General features: G+C 36.0%; 3 protein-coding genes across 4 annotated transcripts; all 3 read right to left on the bottom strand.

Annotated features, from left to right (window-relative positions):
• Nucleotides 1-2,367: 2,367 nt before the first annotated feature.
• Nucleotides 2,368-5,707, bottom strand: LOC113873523 (pentatricopeptide repeat-containing protein At3g63370, chloroplastic). Its single transcript, XM_027511678.1, has one exon. It carries the CDS (start codon nt 5,561-5,563, stop codon nt 2,714-2,716), a length of 2,850 nt encoding a protein of 949 aa, XP_027367479.1. The 5' UTR covers nt 5,564-5,707; the 3' UTR covers nt 2,368-2,713.
• Nucleotides 5,708-6,409: 702 nt separating this feature from the next.
• On the bottom strand, nt 6,410-11,007 carry LOC113873412. 2 transcript variants are annotated; one of them, XM_027511519.1, is made up of 7 exons: nt 10,386-10,758; nt 10,172-10,293; nt 9,752-9,887; nt 9,610-9,665; nt 9,330-9,525; nt 8,651-8,759; nt 6,410-8,367 (listed from the first exon to the last, which is right to left on the bottom strand). In XM_027511519.1, exons 1-6 carry the CDS (start codon nt 10,444-10,446, stop codon nt 8,659-8,661), a joined length of 672 nt encoding a protein of 223 aa, XP_027367320.1. In that variant the 5' UTR covers nt 10,447-10,758; the 3' UTR covers nt 6,410-8,367; nt 8,651-8,658. The 2 variants fall into 2 exon arrangements, with proteins under 2 accessions (XP_027367320.1, XP_027367319.1); XM_027511518.1 differs by having other exon boundaries at nt 6,415-8,454; nt 10,386-11,007.
• Nucleotides 11,008-11,620: 613 nt separating this feature from the next.
• On the bottom strand, nt 11,621-15,419 carry LOC113873881. Its single transcript, XM_027512240.1, has 2 exons — nt 12,375-15,419; nt 11,621-12,276 (listed from the first exon to the last, which is right to left on the bottom strand). Exon 1 carries the CDS (start codon nt 15,417-15,419, stop codon nt 12,759-12,761), a length of 2,661 nt encoding a protein of 886 aa, XP_027368041.1. The 3' UTR covers nt 11,621-12,276; nt 12,375-12,758.
• Nucleotides 15,420-17,004: the final 1,585 nt, after the last annotated feature.

The raw sequence follows: 17,004 nt of genomic DNA, 5'->3' as shown, positions 1-17,004 counted from the left end.
ATTAGTGATCACTACAAAACCCTGGTGATCAAAATTAAGTTCATAATGGCCATGTCGCATGATTAGCCAATGTAAATAAATGCATGTAAACAATTCAAAAAAGGTACATTAGATTGTAGAGCTAAGCATTCAAAAATAAAATAATAAAGAAAATTTTAACAACATAATAATAAGATTAAAAATTTTCTAGAACAGCCAAACAAGATGGAGGGACAAGACAAGTATCTATTCAGAAAAACAACACACCCACCTTCCCTCTTTGTTATATCCAAAAATGAGGTCTATTCAGTGATGCAAATTTTTTCTGGGACATAATCAGATTCAAGAACTTCCCCACACTTAAATTTACTAGGCACTTCACCAGCATTTCAGTTCTTGGAAAATTGAAAATAGCAAGTATATATTGGCAATAGGATAACCTTCTGCCCAGACTGCTTCTCTCCCAAGTCAAAATTGAGTCGATTCTCCAAGAACTCAAGTATGTAGAAAAAATTATTCCTTCACAGATGGGTTTCCCTCCCAGCAGCACTTAATCAAGTATCCCTTGCACTATTGAATAGGGAATCAGCATTGTAGAAGTGGCCACCCTGAAGCTTTTTATTCTTTGTACTGAATGGGGACACATGGAGAAGATAAAATAGGACACCGGATCATCCCAGCTCTTGCATCTAATAAAGACAAAAGATCTGTGATACATCACAAGGAGAAACTATCTTCTAAGAGCAGGTGGCATGGTTTACAATTCTGTGTTTTCCTATAATATAATTATTACAATATCTTAATTTAGGGATAGATGTAAAAACTATAAATAAGATTTTACATATGTGAAGACTTTTTATGTTTTCTTCCTGGATATTATAATTCTAGTATAAACCCCATTTTTAGTTCTTTTTGAATGGATATATATTTGTCTATATGCTTCTTAACTCAGCAAATAATCCCTAGGTAATGAATGATTGCAAACAACACACCATATATAACGAGATGAAAATTTGCAATACACCAAGAGGCACAATATCGCTGCAATTCAAACTTTCCTGATGACATCAGCCTTATCCATGTAAAACCACCATTTTCATGTGGTTCACATAGTAAGGCAGCAAGGTCATTGCTTAGAATTCCAAACCCCAAAACTATCTCCTTCTTCAGCTGCCAATCAATCCACTCAGGAAGAGCATCCTTTGAGAACTCTTCCCTCAAGAGACAACTTCCACAATGACACTCATGACCAGTTAAATTAATCTTAAACGGAAGCTCACAAGCATATGGTGAACTGGCTTTAATTTTTGTATGACTCAATTTTTGTTTTTTAAAATTGTATCACACACATTTGCAATTAATTATAGATGATAAGGTTTATTTTATATGAACATTACACATAATCCATGTAAAAGGAACAAGAGTAGAAGACTTCCTGTGTTACAACTATTTTTTATGTTTTTTCTCTCCGTTGGGTTTTAATCTTTATAACATCTCCAAATACAAGGGATAGAATAGATCAAATCAGAAAAATATGAAAGCACCTACCTTAGATCGTTACCTGGTTACATAGCAGAGTAGGTCCAGGACAATTTCTCGAAGAAAGTGGCAGCGCAACTTCATAATGGTGGCAGCACAACTTCACAACAGTGGCAGCGCAGCTTCAAGAGGAAGAAACCAAACGCAATTATAGCCGAAGAGAAGACCAATGCACACACTGCAGCCCCAAAGTTAGGTTTAGGGTACAAGGGCAAGTGGGTATCATTTTCAAAAATAACTCAAGGCATTTTAATCAATTTGTCACTGTATCCATGTCCATCTCGCTCGTGTACCTCATCTTTGGAAGGACACGAAATTTGTGTAATTCATGTCCCTCTGCCTACTTCCCTATCCATGTCCTTCTACCTCCAAACGCTACCCATGGGAGTCCGTGTCCTTGACCCAAGGACAGGAACATGCTTACCAAAGGCTGCCTTACATACTTAGTGCTAGTCATGTTGCATTAATTAATAAAAAAATATCATTACATGTGTGCACACATTCACATGTATACATTAATATAATATATATTATTTAACAAAATTATGAAAGAAGTAATTTCGTGCCAAGACTTACAATTAGAGATTCATGAAATATTTCAAACAATAATAATAATGGACACAAGGAAATGTAATTTAACATAAAGATAGATAAGGAAGGATAACAACTTCCTCCTATAATAAAGAAATATTAATTTAAGAATAAGAAACATAATTTTATTATTTTAAATAAATTTTAATCAATAATAAATAATATATTAGAAAGTATGTTATTTGCTATCCTCAAAATGAATTTCCATGTATGGATATTTTTCTATGCTAAGCATGAACAGCCAATTTCTTGGAAATAAAGTTCTTATTGAACATCTCAGTTCTTGTTGACTAGCCAGTAAACAGGCAGAAGATTGACCCATCTTGCATTTAAATATTATTGCTAAGATACAACTATAATTGTGATGGTAAACAGCACTTAAGGAACTGTTTTTAACTAAGTCAATTCTATCAACCGGATAATCTCAGGCTCCATTATCCTATTCTATACTGGTTCCCATACTCTGGTGACTGAGATGTCATGAAGAGACAGTAAAACTTTGAAGGACCAATTTTAGTGACCATCAGCAACAGGGAGAGGAACCACAGGAGTGTGCTATAACCTACTCTTTCAAAATGCTATTTTCACATAAAAATCAAAGTATTCACCAGAAATCTCTACATGAACAGAGTCCTCTTTCAAAATGATGGAACCTGCTGGCATCCCTTACAACAAGATTTCGTTGAGAGACTTCTGATGCAATCTTAAAGAATGTATGACAATCATCACAAATTCGAAGGTTCTTTGTAATCCGAATAGAAGTACCCTTTGGGGTAACAAGCAAACCATACCCAAGTGCTAACCTTTCACTATGTCCATGTAGCATCTGCATTTTCTCTTCTTCATTAACATTGTGGAATACAAACCTAGTTTGAACTCTATAGCCTCCTTTTTTCTCCAAAAGTTTTGTAAACTGACCTAATTTTAAATAAATGTCATCAGACTGTGGATGAGACTTATCCCTTGCTATGAAGGTGTGAATCTTATTCTCAACTTCAATCCAACTGCATCCTGGTTTCTTCTTCAACCCATTTCCCTTCATTCTCAACCTCACTTCTTCAACATCATTCCATCTTCCATCTGCTGCAAAGATGTTTGCTATTAGTACATAATTTCCTGAATTCTCTGTATCTAATTGTAAGAGTTTCTTTGCAGCAAGCTCTCCTAATTCTTTGTTACAATGAATGCGGCAAGCCCCAAGAAGGGCACACCAGATTTCAGGAGAAGGTTCTATTGGCATGTTTCTCACAAAATAGTAAGCCTCTTCCAAGGAATTGGAACGGCCAAGGAGATCAACCAGACAGGCATAATGCTCTGGCCAGGGTTCCAACTGATATTCATTTTTCATAATTTCAAAATACCTCTTACCTTCAACTATCAACCCTGAATGACTGCATGCATATAATAAAGCCAAAAAGGTTATATGATCAGGAATAATATTTCCATCAGTCATTTTCTTGAATAAAGCAATGGCCTCATTTCCCCATCCGTGCATTCCATTGGCATTAATCATAGAAGTCCATAAAATTAGATCTCTCAGATTTACAGAATTAAATATCTTCCTTGAGTTCTCCACAGTTCCACAGCGAGCATACATGTCCACCAGGGAGCAAGCAATTGGTCCCTCCAGGAAGAAACCCTTCCTGATCAGAAATCCATGAATCTCCTTCCCTTTCTTCAATGAAGATAAACTAGCAGCAGCAGAGAGTATACTGATGAAAGTTATAGAATCAGGTCGAATATTAGTTTTTTTTAGAGAATAGAAAAGTTCAAGAGCCTCGATTGCAAGTCCATTATGAACATAAGAACTAATCATGCTTGTCCAAGACACAATATCTTTGGATTTCATTGATTCAAATACACGTCTTGCATAACCTAGGTGCCCAACCTCTCCATATACATTGACAATGGCATTTTGTACCAGTATATCAGCTAAACCTCTTTTCAAAACATAACCATGAATTTCTTTGATGAAGTTTTTAGTTTTCAACCCACTGCAAGCCAGCAAAATGCTTCCAATCATCATGGGATCAACATTCATCGCTTCTAGCTGAACCTTCCGGAACAAATTAATAGCTTCCAGATGCCATTCATTCTGTGCATAACCAGCAATAATTGTTGTCCAAGAAATCAGGTCCTTTTTAGGCGCATATTCAAAAACATGATCCATATATTTAACACAGAAACACTTGGCATACATATCTATCAGGGTGTTCCTGATATGCATATTAGAATCCATTCCATTTCTTATTGCATAGGCATGAACTTCCATCCCATTCAATAAATTTCCTAATCGGCCAGATGTTGCAATCATGTTTAACACTGACACCTGGTCAGGCTTTTGGCCAGAATTCTGCATATCCCGGAAGTAATTTAGAGCATCAATGTACAGCTCATTTTGGACTAGACCAGAAAGCAATGTATTCCACGAAACATTATCCTTGCAAAGCATACTCGCAAAAGCTCTTTCAGCTTCCTCCATTCGACAACATTTTGAATACATAGCAATCAAGACATTGGCAACATAGACATCAGCAAAATGGTTAGATTTCAAGATGACAGAATGTATCTCCCTTCCCAGTTTAACAAAGGTGGGATCTTCACAAGCTTGAAGAGCTGCAACAAAAGCATACGAATCACTGGCAACACCAACCTCCTGCATTGTTCTAAAGAGTGACAATGCCTCCAAGCACTGTCCTTCTGCTACATGTGCCGAAATAATAGAATTCCACGACACAGTGTCCTCTTTCTCCAATTTAATACCATCAAACAACACCCTAGCCCCATCAAGATCACCAAATTTAGCATACATAGCAATAAGTGCATTACACACAAACACAAATGCTCCATATCCCCACTTAATAGCAACACCATGGATTTCAGCCCCCATGTGGCTTTCACCAAGAGCACCACATGCTTTAAGCACAGAAAGAAAAGTACAAGCATCTAGCTGCACTCCAAGAACTCTCATTTCTTTATACAACTGAAGCGCTTCAAAGTATTTACCACTAGACACAAACGCACTCATCATAGAATTCCAGGTAAAAATAGTTCTTTCATTCATTTTATCAAACACTTCCACTGCGTCAAGGAAAGCGCCACACTTTCCGTACATATGCACGAGCTTGGTGCACAGAAACACCGAACAACACAAATCGTGAGTTTTTATCAAACGGGCATGCAACTGTTGCCCTTGTGATAGAGCTTTCTGCGTGGCACAGAGGTCCAGAACGAGTGAATAAGCATGTCGGAGATGGGAGTGAGTTAAGAATGGAAAAGTGAAAAAGTGGGTTAAGGATTGAAAAGCGTGTTTGAGGCTCCCTTGGTTGAAGGTGTCGGGGAGTGTGAGAGAAGGAGCGTTGACGGAGAAGTTGGTATCAAGAAGGGTGTGTGGGATTGAAGTGTGCATGCGTGAGCGATGTTGCAACTTGCCACACCTAAACGAAGATCTCATGCAATGCAATGCAATGGATCCAACAACGACAGGGACCCAACACCAAATTAGAATGATAAAAAAAAATAGATTTCGTCTGTCTTGCCTGCTATGCAAACAAGTATAAGAATCATGGTAAATCTCAAAGGCTATGTTCGGATAATAGAATTCAGAATGATAAAATGTAATATTTTTGTTTATTAAGAACACACTCTTTAATATATTTTTTAGTTATTTATTAAAATTTATTTTAAAAATATAAAAATATGAAAAAGAAACACAAAATTAAGAATAATAAATACTAAATTAAAAGTAAAATTTACACAATTTTTAGAATTTTAATAAATTTTATACAATAATAAAAAATATATTAGAAAGAATGTTACTTACATATTAATAAATTGATTCTTCTGATATGTATGCTCAAACGCACACAATAAAAATTTTATATTGTAAATCATATAATTTCATTAAATTTAATTAGTTGATAAATTAAATATTACAACTTTTAACAACAATTTACGGTTTACTAATTTTTTTTATCATATATAATCTTAAACACGTTATCATAAATAAATAAATAAATAAGAATTAACTTTTATGTACTTGCCCAATTGAGAATAAAGAAAAGTAAAAATAATAATTATAATAACAAGTAACGAATTCTATTGGTTAATTTCACTATAATCTAAACAAATCAAACAATGTCATAATCTTTCAAATGAATAATATTGACTAACAAAGTACTAATGATATTGTTTTAATTTAATTTTTATATTTTTATGTGTTAAATTTATAGTACCTATAATTGTATCGTGTCCGTGTATTGGTATCATAAATGCCTCTAAAGGTAAAACGAGAATAGATCAGAGCAGCAATTGAGCAAGTATGCATTAATGCAGCACTTGAAAATACGATTACAGCTTACATAGCATATTGATCCTAAACAAACTATACAGAGAATTCGTGCTGCAAATATGTGAGGCGAGCCAACAAACAAATAAGGGGATGAGTGGAATGTTTAAGGGGATGCGAATGAAGTTTTCTGTCGCCTTTTCACATGGGGCTTGAGGAACAGTTGCTTAGGTGTCCGCCCAAAATGATTAATTTGTGCTAAAATCGATGCTTTCGTTGCAGGATCTGTAACTGAGTCCATGTCTACACTCCCTTCATATGTATAATGATAGAACATATTAACTGATTCCCCAACAGCCTGTCCATGTACAGGAAAAATTGATATTACGAACAAAAGAGAATAAATATTCCCAAATAGAAAACAAACGTGAATTTAGCACATTTGTTGAGGACATGTTTATTAACATATGTCACAGTTCAACTGTTGTCAATCTATGTCAAAAAGCACACGATGAAATTTCCGCAAGTTTTGAAGATCATCTTCCCCTATAGTGGCTAAAACTGACGGGAGGAAGCAATATAATACCATTCGATTAGTGTTTTTAAGAATTGAATGGATATAAGCCTCTAGTTGCTTATTTCCTCTTGAAATTGATAAGAGCCTCTTTCCACCAGGAGCAGCAGCTTCAATTCTACCATCTTTGTTTGCCAATTGCAACATTGATAACAAGAACTCTAGAGTTTTCATTACCCCTGAAGGCTGAGGAAAAGCACCCATGTATACACGATCCACAATCATCCAGCACAAAGCATCCAAATTTGAGGACCAGCGAATCTTATCCAATTTTTTCTCTTCTTCTTCATCATCAGGTAGCAGTCTCCTTTCCAGAAAGTTTATAAATCTACTGAGACATAGGCCTTGGAAAACTAACACAGACTCACCATCAACATAAGATGTTCTCTATGAGCAGCGATGCTTTAATCTGTTCAGTCACAAAATCAGAAAGGACCTCTGCGATGAAATCTAACAAGGCAGTAGCTCCAGCAGAACATGGACCACCAACATATCCAGAATCATCTATGTCCAAAAGCAGCTTTGAGGTTACAGCAAAGCAAGCATTAGCAGCAAATGGCCCTTGAGAACTAGACTTTTGATTTGAAGATGGATCAAACTCGCCAGCAGACATGGAAGAATCAAAAGGAGGAGTGGCAGTTAAGGGAGATTTTGTTTCATTATGGTTTGCACTTCCCAGCCAAGATGTCAATGCAACAACTGGTGATGAAGAAGGAGTAAGGGGAATTTAGAACTGGACTTTTCTGACAAAATGGGAGAATCCAGTGCAGCAAAAGATGCTGAGCTCTGGGAATCTGTTGGTTGTGGAATGTGAAATCACCTTTGATATTGTGAAAGCTGAACTCGTGCACTGGAAGCAACAGAGATTTGATCACCATCCAAGTTCTGAAAAGTTTGTACAGCTTCACAGGTTTCTTTGATTCCAGCTCAGATACAGTAAGATTATTCTGCGATCTCTCACCAGCCATAGAGTTTGCTGGCACAGCCATATCATCAGAACTTGTACTTACCTGCCCTTGAGGAAAGCTTCCAACACTAATGGAGGTTTTGACAGACTGATCCTGGTCCAGAGGCAAGCTAGAAAATGTATTTTGGGAACTGCATGTATCATCACAATCGTTCAAGGTTTTCTATCAAAAGTAGTCAAGCATTAACTGCATGCTTACTCTATCAAAAGTAGCCTTTCCCATGGCAATCACAGCATCCAATAATTCTACAAACTTCAGTTCTGTGTAACTTCCATCACTTGGCATTAGGGCATGAAAGTCTAACATGCAGACCTCTGGTAGCCTAGGGTAAACTGGCTTGCCAAATATCAAACAAAATAAAATATAATAGATGTCTGGGGAATCGTAGAAACTGGGGAGCACCTGAACTAAACCTTGATAGCCTCCACCTGTACGAAATTTAAGTGCAAAAGTAGGAGAGGAAGTAAGACACACACCATGTAGAGTCATGACCCATCTCATACTACTTGGATGAACTGCTTCATCAAGAAAACATGTAATCAACTTAGAGGAAACAACTTTATGCCACTGCTCAAGTAACTCTTCTGATTTAATAGTGACTTGTAGATTAATAGAATAAAATCTATTCTAAAACATATTATTTTTGTATTTACAAATACTACAAACTAAGTACGTTTAACATCCAGAATATTAAGTACTATGTAGGATTACCATATCAGTCATTTTTTATTTTGGGGCTGCGAAAAGAATTCCTTTGCAGTATGAGATACCTCTGCCTCCAAAATTGCTTCTAGAACTATGTTAGATCCTTTCACATCAGCTGTTAATACAACCAAAACTTGTTTCATATTAGATATCATTGTAAAACAAACAGAAGCCTGTCAAATATCGATTTGCATTATGACTAGTCACTCAATCATAGACAGACAACACTAAAAGCCACCATGTACTCATCAAGAAAAAGAAAAGGAATTTACGCGTTTCGCTATGAAATATATAGCAATAGCTATAACATCCTATGGCATACCAAATGCGCCACAATTAAATAATGAACAAAACTCAGGCAACAATCTTTACTTCAGGGCTTTCTGGCTACCCAAATATAGCTCGAATGAATAAGTAAACAGATTAACCAAATCACATCTGAAAACATGTATGTGAATGTAATTAATTAACAAAAAGCTACATAATTTAGTGCCATTAAATATGCACGTATGTGGCATACATATATAGGAAGCCATAAACATGACATGACCACAATACATAGTGCACAAAATGTAAATATGAAAAAAAATAATAATAATAAGTAAAATGCTCTAATTATCCTCTTACACAGGTATTAGACAATCATGATAAGGAAAGCCAACAAAACAACATAAATTGTCATTACCCCCACATTTTGGTAATAGTCCAGCATTTTCAGCAGAAATTGGTAAGACAGTGAGCTGTACTTCATCTTTAATCTTCTCAACTTCAGCACTACTTGCCGATAAATCATTCTTTATGGCAGGGGACTCTGTCAATCTGGCATACATAGTTGCTTGACTTTGCAAATTGTATGAATTGGATGATAATGGAGTTGAATCCTGGAAACATTTATAGACATGTAAGCACACTCAGTTCCTCAAGCAACATATAATTATCTAAAGTTGTGGGTTGGGCCAGTAAACCTTGATAGCAGTGGGTATTGAGTTTTTCTCTTCAGAATCTTCTGGTTTTCTATTGTCTATATTATCAACAACAGAAGATAACACAATTAAACAAAACCTAAGAAACTGTATCAATAAAAATTAGAAAATCGTTAAATGATACCATTTGAGATAGATGTCTGGTCAGTATTATCTACAAGCCTTCGTGTCAAAGGAGCAGAATTTATGATTGATATACTTCGAATTTCATGACGAATAGCATCTAACTGAGCCATTGTGTCTTGGAGTTCCTTATGAACCTAAAAGACAAAATGTGGTTTTTGATGATGAAATGTCATTGCCAAGCCCAAGTATGAAAGAGCATTCCTTTATGTGAGTATAAATATGTTCCTAACTTTTATGTTCATTGATATTATTGTCTAAATTCAAAGTGGATTGTACATATATAAGATTCTAGAATGCCAGATTGTCATATTTTTCAGATTAAACATAACATATTTGCAATCAATATTAAGACAGTCTATAAACACCTAATGAAACTAATCCCTGTGAGCTATAACTCTGATTGGAAAAAGAGGAATACCTGGCGAGCTTGAGATTGCTGCATAACGGTAACAAACTGGCCACGAGCCAATTGTACGTATCCAATAGCTCGACCAGCTAGCCTTCCTGCTGTTCTGGATATGATTGGTAAATCCTTTGGACCTATTACATATCCATTTGCCAAATTAAAAAAATTATATTCAAACTATTAATAAATTTTCCATGTGATAAACAGAAGAGTAGTATGAATGAACCAATCAGAGCAGCAGTGGCTCCAAGCAAAAGAAATATTTCTCCATATGAAAATCCCAGCATTGCTCAGTGTCTTGTTGTGAGAGACCTCTGCAGGAGGAGTCAGAAGGCAGCATAGTTAGAGAAGTAGGGATCGGATCATCTCCGAATGAGATCAAGTAAGCCAAATTCTTGAGCGAACTCCACAATTTGTGCACACCTGAGAGAAGAATGGAGGAGGGAGACTGGCTGGGGGGGGGGGGGGGTGAGCTGAGGAGCTGAGGAAGGGGGGGGGGCCTCGGAGATCTGGGGCGGCGGCGATATGAGGAGGGGGAGGGAGCTGGATGCAGATTGAGAGCAGGGCGAGAGAGCGGGGGAGAGAGAGAGAGAGAAAGTAAGTATTTTTTTTAATTTTTTATAATTTTTAAAATTATAAAAAAGAAGGTTTTGGGACTGAGCTTGTATCAGGAGTTGGGTATTAGACGGAAATTACATAAATAAAGACACCCTCTAACAACAGCATTGTCAGAAGCCAAACTTCTTCTTTTTGCAATGGTGAAGCTACTCGCGATGAAGAAGAGTTTCTTTGCTTTCAATCCCTGCTCGTCGTGTACAGAGAAGGTCTCATCTGTGAGACCGTGGAATAGGAAGTGAAGCCTGTTTCTCAACACCATTTCTTGTCATTCCTCTTTCGATTTGGTTCTAACATGTGCTTATAATTAATAAAGAAAAAAAAAGAATATATATATATATATAAACTATAAAATTAAATTCTATATTAAAAATTAATTTTAACTATTATTTTATCCATTTTTTATTTTTTTCAATTATTATATATATTATTTAATTATCACATATATATATATAAGTTTTAATATAATATTATATAATAACCATATAAGATAAAATAATATTTTAATTTAATATATAAAATTTATCTATAATGTATTTTTGTATTGTAAATTTAACTTCATGTTTTAAAAATTAAATTTCAAATAACTTATAAGTAAAAATATATTAATAATATAAGTGTTTTTACATTGACAGCTAATAAATACTTTTAAAATATTAATGCAGTACTTGTTATCTTTAAAAAATAAAACAATATTACATTGTATTATATTCACTTTATCTAACAAGTATACGAAGTTTTATATTTTTCTATGATAATGACTGTTACCAAAAAATTTAAAAGCATTATTTTGTTAATATTTTACATATTTTGAGCCAAAATTTTTTACATATTTTGTTAATCTCAAAAACATGTCCAATAAATTTTCAAGAAATCCGAGAAAAGCTATCTGGATTAAAACTCGGGCAGTTACCCATAATATCCAATCCAATAGAACATGTTCAACCATGTCTGCATTTGACAAGACAATGCAATTTGAAGTTTCAGCAGAAATGTCAGTATTTTCCAGCTCTGAAATGCGACTAAATAAACATTTTGCACAGAAAAATCATCCATGTCTCCACGAGATCCAACTGAAGATTTGTCATCATGAAACTTCAAGAAAAAATTATCCTCAAGACTTGTTTCCTGCAGAGATGAAACAGGAGACAAAGTAGTCCGAGTAGTCTCCAATTTCTTTGGTTCAGAAAAAGAAGCTTCACAAGCAGCAATTTGAAAGAAGATCTCAAGAGATTGCATGTCAAATAATGACATTCTACGACGCAGAAAAAGGGCAAGTAGATGGTAGCCCCTATATGTTTGCATGTCCTTAAGATTCTGAGGATTTTGATGAAGTGCACAGGCAAGTAGAGCAAGGGCCATGTGCAGCATATCTCTAGTTTCTGCTGCTTCAACAAGAGCAAGGACAAGTTCCACCCCACCAATAGGGCGGATAGTCTCTCCAATCACACCTTGCTTGCATATATAAATATCTCCACAGAGACGTCCAAAGCATGGAATACCTGCAACCCCCAAAATGACAAAAATAACTAGGATTGAAGAAACTACTACAATAAGAGATAGGAACAAAAGATGTAACTTTCTAAAATTAATTACACACCTCCGATAGTGGGGCACATCTTGGCCAGATCAACCATAAATCTTAGAACTGAAGTTGCAGCAGCAGGGGCTGATGCCTCTCCACCCATAAGGCGAGCAGCATATGTTTTGTGCATCAGAGCTTCCCCCTGAAGCTCACCAGCCATGTCTGAATTTCCCTCTACAAGCTCAACCACAAGGCTTGCACCAACCTGGGAAAGATTACCAGTTTGGTAGGCAAGCATTGACTGCATGCTTACTCTATCAAAAGTAGTCTTTCCCATGGCAATCACAGCATCCAATAATTCTACAAACTTCAGTTCTGTGTAACTTCCATCACTTGGCATTAGGGCATGAAAGTCTAACATGCAGACCTCTGGTAGCCTAGGGAGGGATCACCTGTTACCTACTTTTCAAATCTAGATTGAATACAAAATTCCTTATATGAATCAAAATTTTCTTGCCATTTAGACATCTGTCTCTTCAATAGATTGTATGCTTTTAAACCCTGAGGTTCAAGTTTCTTCACGGGAACATCAAACCTCAACTGAACAGGGGAAAGATCATCAAATATCTCTTGTCCGACAGATTCAGTCTGCTCATTTGACTTCTTCTCTGGAACTCGAACAATAAATGAATCAAAAATTGTATCACTATAAACAGAGTTTCCCTGTACAAGGTCTGTAGCAGAGCAGTTGAATGCAACTGGACGATATAACAAAAAAGATTTTGGTTTTGAAGAATCAGCCCAGGTTTCGTCTCCATCATCAGCAAGGGAGACTGCATGATCATGAAGGTGTGTAGGGCCATAAGCTGGAACAGCAATCTCATCAGCCACCCGCATAACTTCTTTGTATTTGAGGTCAAGCTCTGCTTCTATTGAAAATTCACCTTCCAAATCTGAGTACCCATTGCGGAATCCATTAAGCACAAGTAGAACAGGAAAAGGTATAACTGGACCCACAATGTCATCATTGCCGTGCTGTGAAGTATTCCTTAAAAAGAATGGAGGCAATTGAGGAAGGTCTGGAACAGCTAAAAATTCCAAAGCTACCCTATTTCGGCCCCGGTCTCCAACAACTTCACCAAATTCAGAAGAACTCATAAATGCCAACTGTAATAACTCCAAAGGCAAGTCAGCCCACAACCTTCTCAAAGCAACCTCATGTAAGCTTGCCGGTAGCTTGACATCTTTAAAAACAGAAGTAACTGCAGGACATGATCTTGATTGGCCAAACCCACAAGCATTTAACTTCTCACACAGTAACTCATGCACTTCTGCACAAAAAAGTTCCTTGTCCTGAGCATCTATATGGGTCTTTTTAAGTTTTCTAACTAGGAAGAGAGTGAGATTACCACTTGCATATGCATGAAGGTAATCCAATCTTAAGTAGTGAAAAAATTTTGGAAATCTGTATTTCTCATCACTCATGGGATACAGTAACTGTCTGTCCAGACATAACTCTTGTTCATGGCAATCTTCTAAGTTTCTAGCCAGAGCCCAAGAGGCACAATATCTCTGCAATTCAAACTTTCCTGATGACATCAGCCTTATCAGTGTAAAACCACCATTTTCATCTGGTTCACATAGTGAGGCAGCAAGGTCATTGCTTAGAATTCCAAATCCCAAAACTATCTCTTTCTTCAGCTGCCAATCAATCCACTCAGGAAGAGCATCCTTCGAGAACTCTTCCCTCAAGAGACAACTTCCACAACGACACTCGTGACCAGTTAAATTAATCTCAAAGGGAAGTTCCCAAGCACAGATACCTGTGCTAATCTTCGACAGCTTTGAAGCAAGGGATGCTTTTCGAAATGGCAATACAGATCCATAGCAGAAGATATTGAACTCACAATTCCAAAATGATCCTAATATAATGCAAAATCCAGATTCAGAAGCCAACTTAAAAGTATCTTCCTTCGAGTGGGACCTCAACATAGACAAGCTTAATACAGTCATATAGCACGGTCCTTCAATACCATGCATCCACTGTAACACTGGCACCAAAGGCTTCCTCACATCACAGAGAAGTAAAAGACTGGTAGAAGCCACAGTGAAGTAGAAATTGTCAGGACCAGCCCTTGACAAAGCAAGAAACTCCTCATTTTCACCTGGAACATACATTCGCAGAGTCTCAATCTTCATAAAGCAACTCACACTACATTCTCTTAACCTCAAATCAACCAGAAAAACGGCTTCAGAACGTGCAACAATCAAAATCCTCGGGTGCCAACTAAACTCACAACTCAACCACACCTTGTTTTCTGAATCATTCCAGGGTACCCTCAACCTAGTCCCTTTGAAACCCTGAGACTCCAAATCAAACAAGAACAAGTCACCATTCTCCAGCAGAACGAGGCTCTCTTCCAATATATGAGGACTCCAAGAAGTATGCACAACGGGGCAAGTCTTAAACGCTTTACCACCCAAATAAAACACACTGGGCCTCTCCAAAACGGAATTGTGCTTCACGGCAAACCAATGAACAGAATAGAGAGTAGAAGCCAACAAATACCCAATAAGAGGACAAGGATCAGAGGTCAATCCGAGACCAAAATCAGCAACTGGGTTCACAGAAATCCTCAAGATGCGGTGTACAGAGCCAGTAGAAGCCATAAAAACGTCACCTTTGGTGTCAAGCTGAATGTGAAAGCGGGAATCCTTGACGCCCAGCATAAAAAAACCGATTTTGTCATCGTTGGGACCAGTTGGAAAGAGAACGACTACTTTTGGGCAATGTGGGTAATGGAGGAGGTGGAGACGGTTGCGGAGGAAGTGGGTGGCAGGGTCGTGGTGGGAATGAGAAGCAACAGAGGAAGCGGTGGAGGGAAGTATGGAGGAAGGGTGGGAAGAGAGAACGAAGCGAGAGGGTAAGAGGTGAGGAGGGAGATGGAGAGGGAGAGAGGGGAAGAGAGAGGGAGAAGAGAAGAGAGGGGTGAGAGAGTGAGGGTTTGGGGTGAAGAGAAGAGGACCCACTGGGAGAGATTGGGACTGAAGAAGAGGGGATACAGTGGATGCTCCTATTCCTATTGGGAAGAAGGATTTCCATTCTTCTGAGAATTCCATTGCAATTGCAGATCAAGAAGGGGCGTTAACGGAGAAGTTGGGATCAAGAAGGGTGTGGTGTAATCAACCTCAGTTGTCAATTCATGTTTGGGGTTACTTCAATTCAATGCTATTTTTCAGTTTCCACTTCCCAGCAATAGAGAAAAGCAAAAGGTAGCACTAACAAATTAATACACATCCCTTTCCTTTTGGTAGATCATCACAGTCTGACTCCTCAATCCACCTTAACTTATGATTCGTGAAAGAAGCCCACTACACCATCTCTCTTGGGATGGGAAAGATCAAATGAAGCAAGCCCTCCTCAAAGCCGTTTTCAAGCTTCGAGGGAAAGTAGCCCTGATTCTATATCACATTCTTCAGAGAAAAGAACTGTCCTTCCCTGACCTACTTTGAGTCTCCGTAGGTAAACCGGCCTGGCAAGGAGGCTAGAGGAAGGAAACTGCTCAAGTAAGCTTGAAGCAACAAGGGCACAACCTGACTCGAGAGAAAAGAAAACCAGACTCGAAGAAGAGATCACCGTCCTATCTTATATTGCGAAGCCCTAGGGGGTATCCTGATGGAAGAATAGGGTTATTGTTGTCATTTCGACGTGTTAATTAAATTTTTTAAAAAGTATTAATTTAATTAATTAATAAAAGTATTTATATAAAAAGTGACAATAAGTTTATTTTACGTTGTAATTTAACTTTTATTTAAAAATTAATATATATTTGATGTACTTCCTTCTAAGTTATTCAGTACAATAAAGTAAAAGTAATTTATTTTTTTACCTACGATAAATTTTGTTATCCTAATTTTTGCATTAAAATTATTCACAACATACATTAAAATTTTAAAAATTTTATATAATTAAAAATTAATACTTTACCACAATATTTATTTTAACTATTAGATAAAATAAATTATTTACTAATAATTCATTGTTAGATTAGTCATGTTAGTATACATTTTCTCTAATATAAATAAAATTATGATTATAAACATTATGATGATGGTAAATAAAACCAATAATATACAATGCTAATATATTAACTGTTAGTATATTTTTTAAAATATATAACAATTAAAATGTTATTATAAGCAAATATTATCTTAACAAATTTTATAATAAACATATAACATTATTTAAAATACGAGTATTTTTTTTAAAAATTTCACATGTATATATCAAAATAATATCATTTAATTTAACAATTAATTGTAATATTTTATTTTTTATTAAAATAACAATTTATTTATTATGTACAAATTTGTACATTTTTTGTTAATTAAAAAATAAAAAAGTTATTTTGTAAATCATATAATATCATTGAATTTAATTAGTTGATAACATTAAATATTACAACTTTTAATAAAAATTTACGATTTACTATTTTCTTGCCCAATTGAGAATAAAGAAAAGTAAAAATATTAATTATAATAACAAGTAACAAATTCTATAGGTTAATTTACTATACTCAAAACAAATCAAATGATGACATTATTGTTCAAAGGAATAATATTGACTAATGAAATACTAATGATATTATTTTAATTTAATTTTTACATTTTTATGTTTAAGTTAATTTTATACTACCTATGGTAT

This window comes from Abrus precatorius, unplaced genomic scaffold (genome assembly GCF_003935025.1).
Source record: "Abrus precatorius isolate BTA unplaced genomic scaffold, Abrus_2018 Scaffold7, whole genome shotgun sequence".
Lineage (NCBI taxonomy): Eukaryota > Viridiplantae > Streptophyta > Magnoliopsida > Fabales > Fabaceae > Abrus > Abrus precatorius.
This window is presented reverse-complemented; position numbering and strand designations above follow the sequence as displayed.